Source organism: Haliotis rubra, unplaced genomic scaffold (genome assembly GCF_003918875.1).
Source record: "Haliotis rubra isolate DU_JTF1 unplaced genomic scaffold, ASM391887v1 Scf659, whole genome shotgun sequence".
NCBI classification, from domain to species: Eukaryota; Metazoa; Mollusca; class Gastropoda; order Lepetellida; family Haliotidae; genus Haliotis; species Haliotis rubra.
In genome coordinates this window covers 19,716-32,072 of record NW_025767367.1, presented here as the reverse complement: position 1 = coordinate 32,072, position 12,357 = coordinate 19,716, and the positions used below count along the sequence as shown (strand labels likewise).

At 38.6% G+C, this 12,357-nt stretch overlaps 1 protein-coding gene across 1 annotated transcript in view; it reads left to right on the top strand.

Moving 5' to 3' along the window:
* The window catches only part of LOC124257336 (BTB/POZ domain-containing protein 6-like), a 37,015-nt gene extending 27,070 nt beyond the window's left edge, over window positions 1-9,945 (top strand). The window contains exon 4 of the mRNA XM_046691372.1: window positions 8,418-9,945. Within this exon, the coding sequence (XP_046547328.1) occupies window positions 8,418-9,504 (1,087 nt within the window). The 3' untranslated portion in view covers window positions 9,505-9,945. The remainder of the gene's footprint in view (window positions 1-8,417) is intronic.
* Window positions 9,946-12,357: the final 2,412 nt, after the last annotated feature.

Sequence of the window (12,357 nt, the reverse complement as noted above, 5' to 3'; positions counted from 1 at the left end):
AAGAAATAGATTGATATTACCAACTGTTTAGCCACACAAATCCAAAGCCATGAGAAAATAAAAGGGTTCTAATATGAGACGCCCATGTTGTCTTACCCCTATCATCTAAATGTACAAGCATGTTATAAGCTAGTTTGGGGATTCTTTGTTCGTGCATTCCAAGGATCTTTAACCAATGTTTTAAACATCTGATTTGTGAATTTATATATATCGGATATCTACCACATTCTCCATAAACCATACAAGTTGGTGCTGTTTGCGCTACATTTAAAAACCTTTTACATGCTAAAAGGTGTAGTTTCTCTAGACATTCATGACGTTGAAATCCCCAAATTTCAGACCCATAAAGCATAATCGGTTGGATTTGTGCATCAAACAATTTAAAATATATTTTCGGGGTTAAAATTCCAAAATTCTGGGAAACGGACATAACATTAATAAGAGCCTTCTTAGCACGTGATTTCAGGTATATAACACTCTTTTTAGAGTTCATGGTATGGGAAAACAATAGCCCGAGGTAGGTATACTGATTAACAATAGATACATTTTTTGCCACTCAAGAACCATTTTTCTTTAGAGGCGACAGGCCCACCTCTTCTAAAGATAACTATGTTTGTTTTTTCAAAATTAACAAATAATTTCCATTCATTTGTATAACGTTCCAAAATATTCAGTTGGTTTTGTAGACCGACGATAGTATCTGACACTAAAATTACATCATCGGCAAAAAAGGAGGATAAAAATTTCAATCATATCTGGAAACATTTGCACACCATGTTTACCTGCATTGGAAATATCATAATACAGTTCGCTTATAAAGAAGGAAAACAATACAGGGCTTAAAATACACCCTTGCCGAACTCCCATGGGACAGTCGAAAAAATCGGTGAAATCATCACCACAACGAACACATGATTTAATATTCAAGTACATAGATTTTAAAATAGAATACATTTTCCCTTGTAAACCAGACTTTCGTAAGCAGTGCCATAATTTACAACGATCCACAGAGTCAAAAGCTTTCTTAAAGTCAACAAATGCTACATAAAGTTTGTGTTTATTACGTGATAGACACTTTTGTATCATTGCATATAGTGTAAAGATATGGTCAGTAGTTGAATAACCTTTTCTAAAAGCTGCCTGACATTCAGGAATTAAGTTTCTTAGATTTGACCAGTTTGAGATTCTGTTGTTTAAAACAGTTGTAAATATTTTCCCAATAACACACATTAAAGATATGCCTCTGTAATTATCTGGATTGTCTTGAGCCCCCTTTTTATGTATAGGGACGATAATTGAACGAGACCAGCTTTCTGGAAACGAACCACTTTCAAATACAGTATTAAAACACTTATGGAGGAAGGGCATTAACTCGATTTGAGAACATTTAATCATTTCGATTATAATATTGTCGGGACCAGCTGCTTTTCCGCTCTTTAAGTTATTTATAGCATTCTTTATCTCATCTACTGAAATTTGTGTTTCCAAAATCATTTGATCAACAGTGTCATAGTCATTCGAAGAGATAATATCATCGTCGAAGGAATAACCATCGCTTGAAAAAACAGCATCATTAGAAAAAACTGTCTTGAAATGTGTCATCCATTCACATTTTGAAATATTACTTTTAGGATTTGATCTCTTTCTAAATGAACGAATTTGTTTCCAGAACATAGCAGGATTGTGAATAGAATCATTCAATCTGTTCAATCTTTGATTACGGAGGTTAAATTTGAATTTTCTACATGAAGCTTTGTATTTGTTTCTCATTTTACAAAAATAATTTCTGTTTCTCTCTGAGCGTCTACACCGAAAACTTCTAAGTGCTTTGCGCGCGTCTCGTTACACTCGTCACTTAAGGGTGTTTTATAGTTTTTTAGTTTTCGAAGATATAGTCCAGTATTAGGTATTATATAGAAACCGACACCGGACCTCCGCTGCCTCTCCGGTGTTATACAGGACACAGAATGTATGCATGCATATACTTGTAAGTTTGGGATTACACTTTCTTATTGAAGTACAAATTCTAGTACTTTTGGGGTGGAGTCCCATGCGACGATTGCTGAAAGTTTCTTTTTAATCAGATTTGTATATATAAGAGACATTGTTACAGAGGAAGACATTCATCTCCAATGTAGATAGGCTTCTATTGAATACAGCGTTGATAACATGTAGATTTAAATACTGTTACTGGATGACAACAGCGTGATACTGACGTTAGACTGTATGGGGAGGGGGTGGGGTGGGGGTGGGGTGAGTGTTATAGTATGACCAGAAATTATTTAGAATTTTAGGAATATGTTTAATTGGATTTCTAGTATAAACAACCTGTACATGGTGATCTCAACACTGGCAAAGGAGGATACAGCCTTTCCTTTCGTATACCCTGAATAAAATCAGTGCTTCATTCCAGCATTATTTTCAGCTATTTACATGATGCAGTGTAACACTTCTGGGGATGAATGATCTTCCAGTCTTCGGATTCAAGATCAACTTTGTTTGGAAATGAACATCTCTTGCTGACGATTGCTGAAAACTTCTTTTAAATCAAAATTGTAAAACGTATATATAAGAGACATTGTTACAGAGGAAAATATATATCTCCAATGTAGATAGGCTTCTATTGAATACAGCGTTGATAACATGTAGATTTAAATACTGTTACTGGATGACAACAACGTTCTACTGACGTTAGACTGTATGGGGGAGGGGCTTGGGATGAGTGTTATTCTGGTCTTACAATACGTTAATCACAGAGTTATCCTCCGTTTGATATTACAAAAAGCGCACGTAAAATACAATGATTAAACGGAAGTCGGGTCAAACCGAAACGAGGATTACAGGTATCCGCCAGGTGAAAGTTGCTCTCGCCCTCTTTGTGTTCAAAAACCATCTGTACCAGCTCAGGTAAGGTGTACACTGTACGTACATCTGAACGGAACGATGATTTGTCTAGTGTACAGTGTTTGGTGGTATAGACTAGCCAGAGGTAGTTATTTGTGGATGTTGATAACATGACCACACCCTAATGGTATAACTGTAATATACACATTGTAACAACCACTTGTACCCATAGATTCCGCGACACGTAAACAACTGTAATATACATATTGTAACAACCACTTGTACCCATAGATTCCGCGACACGTAAACAACTGTAATATACATATTGTAACAATCAGTTATACCCATAGATTCCGTGACACGTAAACAACTGTAATATACTTATTGTAACAATCAGTTGTACCCATAGATTCCGTGACACGTAACACACCATGCGGCTATCACAGTATGACGTGTGCGATAACGTTGATACCTTAAAGGTCATATGCAACCAAAAAAATCAAACATAATTAAAACACAATTATCACTTATTCATGACATATAATATACATTGCTGGTTATGAAAAAACATAAAAACTAAATTATAAGCGTACAATCGCAAATCAAAAGTGCAATATTTTGTACTTGGGTTTACTTCCCAAGAAACGAAGCAGCCGGGATAACCAACCCAGTCAGAGCGGGTGGGTGTGCACTCAAGTGTAACGGCTGGTTCATTTGCAGATGCCGCTCTCACGGCTCATTGTGTGTGTATATATAGAGATGTTGGGTTTTGTAAATACATGCTCATTTTTTGTGTATAACATTTTGCAATCAACAGACATCATAACATGTCATGTGTACAAGTATCACACCTGCCTGTCTGTGTAATTACATAATGTGACAGAGACCGAACTCGGGCCATAAATCAATGCGTTTTGTTTATGGTGTATAGCCTGATAGGTGCTAAGTTCAAATTGCATGTGGTCAGTGATTGAAATTGTTTATTGAATATTGTCATTAGCAGACAGGCAGGCAGACACATAGGTGTCAATAAAACAGACTTTGAGTTTTGTCTGTGACAACGACATATCTATATCACAGTTAGAAATTCTGTCGACGCTATAAATAATGACATTGCTTTTAAGTATCGAACTGAGAAAGTGACTCGGTAAGAAGAACATGCGGTGAAATAGACAAATGAAATTATATAAACAGTTAAATCGGTAATCTACTGTACCAAAAAGCTCTCGCCTGTGAAATATCAACAAAACATTAGAAAAATAGCTCACACCAAAGCCTTCATCGAATATTCACCGGACAACCCGCTTCCAAGTTGCGCGAACCTATTTCACTGCGCACGTGCTATGAGCGCAGCCCAGCTATTGAAACCACTTCAATTCCCCAAAGTTAGTGAATAGTTTGAACGACGATTTCGCGCGGTTTTTTTCATCGCGTTATTTTTATAAGTTGAATTTGCATTTTTGATGATTTGTTTCGGTAAGTCCATACCGAAAGGTATCAGAATCTGCAAAGTTGTGTTTTACGTTGCATGTGATCTTTAACTGAACTATGTGCATAATTCACACGTCAGCCTTTTGGAAGAGCTTTTACAGAGTTGTGTCCCTTTAACAATCTTGCTCAAGTCAAAACATGCATTAAGTAGAAATCACTGTTTATAGTGTCATAGTCCCTTTGTGTGCTTTTTCGAAGTGAACGGGAAGTTAGGGACGCTGGACAAATTGTGATGAAATGTTAATAATGACATATTTACGTTTCAATTTCTGACAAGCAAATAAACAACAAAGCTATATGATGTGATAAACAACTGCAATATTAACTAAGTTCATATGTAACTACAAGAGCATCACTTCGGCAGTATGGCAAGCCGTTTTCACATTTATTAAGAAATACTAATATCTTAAATTGTTTTAAAGATAACTTGAATGAAAATAGAGATATCTTCAGCTGATGAAGAAGATGAAGCATATCAGTTATATCTGGAAATAATAGCTGATATCTTGAAATGAATTATAGATGTCTTGAAATGAATTATAGATGTCTTGAAATGAATTATAGATGTCTTGAAATGAATTATAGATGTCTTGAAATGAATTATAGATGTCTTGAAATGAATTATAGATACCTTGAAATGAATTATAGAATTCTCAAAAAGAGGTAATGAATTTAATTTTTATTCAAATGTATTTTGAATTGAATTTAAGATATCTTGAATAGAGATATTCTAAACGATTTCCATATATCTTTGAACCAAATACTTCCGCCTACATATATGTAAATACTTCCGATTCGGAAAATGGCGGGTAACCATGTACAACTCGTACTAGTCGAGAGCCACGACATGACCCTACATCGCGGCCGAGAATACCACCTTCAAGAATTGTGTTCAGATTCGTCGCTATATGGCTGAATTGATGCCGATGCGACGTAAAACTCAACTCACACCTATTCAAATTCTAGTGGCAGATTACCATTTTCTTGAGATTTTTTAGGAATATTTCCCGTGGGTTTTTTACTGAAATGTTAATATCAATGTACTCCCAGATAATTCCATACTTTTTCATATTTTTATGACAGTAAATTTAGATAATAATAGGCCTGTAACCCGTTCAATTCTTGTATCAACGGTAGCGAGGTGTCATGGTGACATGTGGTGCGCATGCGTCGAATTTCTATAATCCGTTTCTAAGGATGTTCTTCATTAGCGGTGCCCAATACTCACTTCTGCCTCTCGTTTCGAGCGCAAGCACTTTGGCTGCATCACACTGAATGTATATATGACGTTATTATCTGCTTTTAAGTCAAAATAAATTTAATATCTTCATTTCAGTTCAAAATATATTCAAAATAATTGAAGATGTCAGTCATTTCTCAATACATCATCTGTTAAGGATTGGTGGAAACAGATATCGAAAAATGAAATGTGGTGAGATGAATTTCTGTTCTTAGTTGTAATCGAATCATGTTTACACTACTTGGTTTACTTATATATATATTCAGTGTTTCACCAACCACTCAGTGATATATATATATATATTCTCGATTTATCTGTTCAGAGCTACACGATGTCCGTTAAAAGACAAGAATCTGGGTATGTGGACAACTGGCAGGCAAGGAAGACTCTTACACAGTGTAATCTGCGCATGCTCGAAACCGAAGACTTCAGTGACGCCACCTTCCGGGTGGGATCACAGCAACAGGTGGTACGAGCTCACCGCTATGTTCTTGTCAGTCGCAGCTGTGTGTTCCATGCCATGTTCTGTGGCCCCCTGGCGGAAAAAGGGGAGGTGACCATCCCGGATATTGAGGCAGACATTTTCAAGGAATTCTTAAGGTGTGTTTAATCTACCAATTTTACAATTCATTTAATACCAAATAAAAAGACCATCCATAGTCGCTAAGCAGATATCATTGTCACAATCTATGTAAGAAACTGCCAACTAAGTTGCTTAATCATAAATGTCAAGCTACGACATGGTATTGTGGACACCGTTTTATAATGATGTTTAGTTTTCAGTCAGTCTTTACATATAAACAACACAACACCAACCACCCAAACCCCACCCCCACCCCCCCAAAAAAACATGAAACGCAGAAGTGATAGTGGTATAGTACATGAAATTTCATATATTTTTCAAAATTAGTGTTTCATTGTTATAATGTCGCCATTAAAATGTTGGTTTGTATACATGGAATGAATGACAGCGCAAAGACCGCATCTTCGGAAAATTTAATGCACGTTTACGTTCGAAATTAAAGTGCCAACTTGCATGAAAATGTCATGGAGGAAACGTGGTTCGAAAATTTGCAAGTGCAGTTCTGAGGAATCGTGAGCAGGGACATTGCCTGTATAAGGAGGTTTTGGTTTTAGACGGTCATTCGCATTTTTTAAGCTCAATGAAAGAATATAGTTATTCCGCGAATCACTGCTGTCAATAGAGACTCGAGGCTGGAGAGTCTCAAAATGCCGTTGCATGTGACCTCAATGTTCACCAGAGTACCATCAGTCGTTTATGGGACCGATAACAACAAACCGATTCTACGAAAGATCAGTCTCGATGTGGTAGGCCTCGGATTACCAGTGCAGCGAAGGGTAGGTACATCCCGGTACATCATTTGCGGAATCGGTTTGAGGATAGCGTCGGCGCAAACCATTCGTAATCGTTTACGACAAGCTGGACTTCGAGCCAGAAGACCCTATTTTGACTCTGTAGTGCGACGACGACATCGACGGGTCCAGAGGTGGAATAGTGTTCGATGCTGAAATCTACAAACTGGCGACGTGTATGGTTACGAATCACGCTTTCTGCTTCAGTGCCGTGACGGAAGAGTACGTGCCTATCGACGTCGAAATGAACATTTTGAACAGAATTGTGTTGGCAAGGTTGACCGATATGGTGGTCATGTGGGAAACCATATCCTGCAAACAGAAATCTAACTTCATGCGCCTACAATTTGGTAGAGACGAAATCTTAAGAAGTCTTATGGTCCCGATCACTGACCGCCAGAGGGAGTTGATCCAGCAAAATAATGACAGGCCTCACACAGCACATGCCACTGTTCACGTTTATCTTGAACGTCAGCGTTCCAGACGTTAGATTAACTTTCGCTGCATTGCAAGGGAAATGGACCAGAATTCCACAAGGTCGAATTCAAAGATTTATTAAGTCCATGCCGAGACGGTGCAGAAACGTTTTGGGGGCTCATGGTAGCTACAATCGATATTGAAGGCAACGCCGAAGTGGGAACAGACGCCTTCACTTAGTGAAATTTTTACAAGCTATACATTAGCGCTGGGACGGGTAACCCGGATACTCTGGACGGATGGGTAATTAGTTGGACCCGGGTACCCGTCTCAATACCCGGACCTGTTATGATCATGTGACTAATTCATTAAACAATAAAATATGTTATTCTTTCACGATTAATAGGTTGTGCTGTCTTTGAAGATTTAGACATAATTTACTGTCTCCTGTTTTAAATATAATGCATGATTTAGATTTTGAAAAACTCGAAATTTAAACTTCCGAATTGCAGAATATATTGCCATTTCTTACAACTTCGATGTCAGGAGTTAACATAACGGGTATCCGGGTAGGGTAGGGTAATAGGAGGTGGGGTGCCCGGGTAGAAAATATGGACCTGTCCCAGCCCTACTATACATGTGAACAGACATTGTAGCATTTATACTGTGAAATGTGGCTGCAACGGATCCAGAATTACATGTGTTTCTCACTTATTACTTAGCAGGTTAAATTCGTGAGTATAGGTTATAGCGCACTGCAATAGTAAGTGCAAACCCTTTATGTTTGTTAGCAAAAACTGTTGAATATCAAGTTGAAGTTCAGTGTAGCAAGACTCAAGGAACAAAGTATGTACCAATACCATCTATAGCTAAGCTGCAAGTATTGAAGAATGTGTTGCTGAAAATACAGAAATATTCCATTACCCCTCCATCTTCAACACCCACATCCTCCCCGATGTGACTTCTAATATTTATGGGAAGTAATGTTTAAAAGAGCGGTGATTCACAAGAACAATTGTGTCCCCAAATGAACCATTATGATTTATTGTAGGTATATGTACACAGACAAGGCTCGAATCAACGCTGAAACAGTCACCGGACTAATGTACACATCCAGGAAATACTCTCTTGATGCATTGTACGATCTCTGTGTAACTTTCCTGGAGGAGTCCCTGTCAGAAGACAATGTCTGCCAGATCCTGGAGCAGTGCCATGGTTACGGGGAACTGGACTTGGAACAGAAGGCCCTGAAGATCTTGACTGAAGGAGGGGAGAGAGTCACAAAGTCTCCAGGGTTTGTGGGTCTTTGCTCTGAGTGTCTGGGGAAGCTCCTCAAATCGGACACGCTGAACATGAAAGAGGAAGATGCATTTGACTCAGTGCTGTCCTGGACAAAGGAAAGATGCCGGAAGGAAGGTGTGAGTGACACGCCTGAGAACAGACGAAGACTCTTGGGTGAAATGAGGTATGAGATCCGGTTTACCAGCCTACCACAGGAGTATCTGAGTAAGGTTGTGGGCCCATCTGGACTACTGACAGCGGAGGAGAGAGTTAGAATTGTGGACAGAGCATTTGATTCTACTGTTGACATTTCCCCATTTGTAGGTTTAAAGAGAAAGCAAATGCGGGAACCTGATGTTTGTAAATACGTCCAAAGATTTGCATCTGCGTCGGGTTTCGGATGTGTTATGTCAGGAAGCCATGCTCTCTCTTTTTCAGTCAATCACAGGATTCAACTGAAAGGTTGTCAGCTGTATGGTGGATATGATGACATGAAGATTCGAGTGATTATTTCACTGCATGACGAAGATGGCGCATATATATTTGAACAACTGCAGACCGACGTGCAGCTTCTCGGGGGTGGGCAGATGACTGACATCTTGTTCTCTGAGTCGGTACTACTGCAGCCAGGCACATCATACATTATGTATGTGGAAATAGAAGTCTTTTCCATGCAGTATGGGGATTCCTTGGTTCAGTGTGTTCAGATAGGCTACACTGGGTTAAATGGAAAGCAGACTGTTACCACTGATGGGGTTCAGTTCACGTTTTCTGACGCCCATAATTACAATACAGAGACAACAGTTCTGAAAGGAAACATTCCTGGCTTCATATTCAGTATCCCAGCATTAAAGTAGCATGTGGGCTGGCGATGAATACATCTACCAAATGGGTGACGCTGACCACAACACCCATCAGATCTGCATTTGTACCTCGTGTGGTAGAAACACCTCTATTATCTGATACATCGATGACAGCTGTCGTCACACGACAAAAGAACTCTTATACTTGAAAGCGTTAATCAGGAAACGTAACTAAATACAATATGCCGATGAGCATTCCAAATTATAGATGTACATACCAATTCAATATCAACGACCATGTTTAAAATCAAAAACTGACATGCATGGGAATGTATGTCGCTTGTATGGTCTGAGGGAAGTAACTGCGTGTCCATCATGTAACTTCATGTTCTATAGTCTCATGTTTCTACGGAATGAGTGAAACCTGCGTCATATCTGTTTGCAAAATATCCTAATTATATAATGTAGCTTGATTCATAACACATCTTCTAGCAGCAATTGTCTGTTATTCTATTGTACTGTTTTGAATGTGTGAAATAGTTTCTCCACGCTCTGTAGAGTAATTCCACCAACCTACCTAATGTCTGGTGATTACAACGAATGTGATCATCAATCCAATGTGTGTATAATTGACAATTGTACTCTAATATTAACAATGTTTTGAAGTAAATATTAAAAACCACTAAAAAGTAAATACAATGGCAGTACAAAATACAGGAGACGTACTTGCCCTTGTACAAATACAAGGGCAATATAAAATGACAGAAGAGGTTATAGCAAGGAAGACAGTGATGATAATATTCACCTAACTGCCACTTTGGTCAACCTTCCAAATTAGATCTCGGCTGGGAATGTTGGGAGAAATATTATCTTCTCAGTGCCCGCTCCTCAAGCTGAAGACCTGGGTTCGATTCGCCGCATGGGTACGATGTCTGGTCACTCACTCACTCCTCACTCACTCACTCACTCACTCACTCACTCACTCACTCCACCTCACTCACTCTCTCACTCACTCACTCTCCTCACTCACTCCTCCTCACTCACTCACTCACCTCACTCACTCACTCACTCACCTCACTCACTCACTCACTCCACCTCACTCACTCTCACTCACCTCACTCACTCACTCACCACCTCCTCCACTCCACTCACTCACTCACTCACTCCTCACTCACTCACTCACTCACTCACCACTCTCCTCACTCCTCACTCACTCACTCACTCACTCACTCACTCACTCACTCACTCACTCCACCTCACTCACTCACTCTTGTAATGGGATATGACTAATGATCTACTGAAGAAGGTTTCAAGAAGTTTCTGTCCTGAACTTTCTCTGGGTCGCTCAACGCTGGAAACTTTCGGTTGGTCTAAAAATTTCCAGCCTTAACTCTATGTCAGATATACTAACTAGTGCACCATGTAACATAAACTTGTTAAAGACATTGTAAACAGGGGCTACAGTCAGCTTTTATTGAATAAAGCGTTTTTCTCTCAAATAATCCCAATAAATACTGTTGAGATAAATATTATTGTTGACGTTGTAGTTGCTGCTGTTGTTGTTCTTGCTGCTGTTGTTGTTGCTGCTGCCATATTCACTTTTATTTGTGTTTGTTTGGGTTATGTTCACTTGTATTTGTGTAGTGAGTGAGGGGCACATAAAATACTTGTTTCGATCCCGACAAAGATCTCATGCGCTCATATTCATTATAACAAATGTTATACAATTGTGAAGTCTGGGGTGTAGATTTTACAATGTTAAAAAATATTGACGCACTGCTCCCAGAAAAGCTACACCTTCAGGTTTGTAAATCATTGCTAGGAGTAGGCAAAAACACACATAACTGGGCCGTCGCGCAGAACTAGGTGTGTACCCATTACTAGTACCAATCATCAAAAAGATAATTGATTACAAGTTCCATATAGATAACACAACAAATACCATCTTCAAAGATGCCATGGAAGCAAATATCAGTCTCTGTGATCACAATATAGGCTGGGTTCATAAATGACTTTCAGTGGCATTTAGAAGTTGTACATTGATGTCAAAGATATTTTTTATGGATTAAACTTCTTTTTTAATTTCTCTCACAACGTTTCGAGACCATTCCAGGTCCCTTCATCAGGTGAACTGGCAGTTAGGACTATGACTTCGTCACTATGACGTCATTACTGAGTTATGACGTCACAATGCAAGTGACATCACAGTCCACTAGGGACACAGTACACTTTCAACTCTATTATTTAGCATGAGTTTCATCATTATGTAACTAACTCACTTATACAGTACTCTCCCTAGTGTACTGTGATGTCACTGCATTGTGACGTCATAACTCAGTAATGACGTCATAGTGACGACGTCATAGTCCTAACTGCCAGTTCACCTGATGAAGGGACCTGGAATGGTCTCGAAACGTTGTGAGAGAAATTAAAAAGAAGTTTAATCCATAAAAATATCATGGGTTCATAAAGTTAATAAAATAAAGCTAACTTTTGAAATAGCGAACACGAATAAATGTAATCTATCTACAATGAATAAACTCCAGTCAAAATGTGAAGACATGTTCAAGCATTCATTAAGTGATTCCCATACTTCAAATAACAAATTAAGAACATACAGATTGGTCAAGTCGTCTATGAAACTCGAAAATTATCTATTTCATTGTAAAAACAAAGCTCATCGATCACATTTTTCAAAACCACGGTTAAGTAATCATAAACTCAAAATTAAAACTGGAAGATTTACAAAACCTGCAACCCCATTAGAACAACGTCTCTGTGAAATGTGCAGTGTCTTAGACGATGAGCAACACCATGTAATATCATGTACCAACTAAAGCGAAGGACTGACTGAGTTTAGTTTTACGCCGCTTTTAGCAATATTCCAGCAATATCACCGCGGGGGAC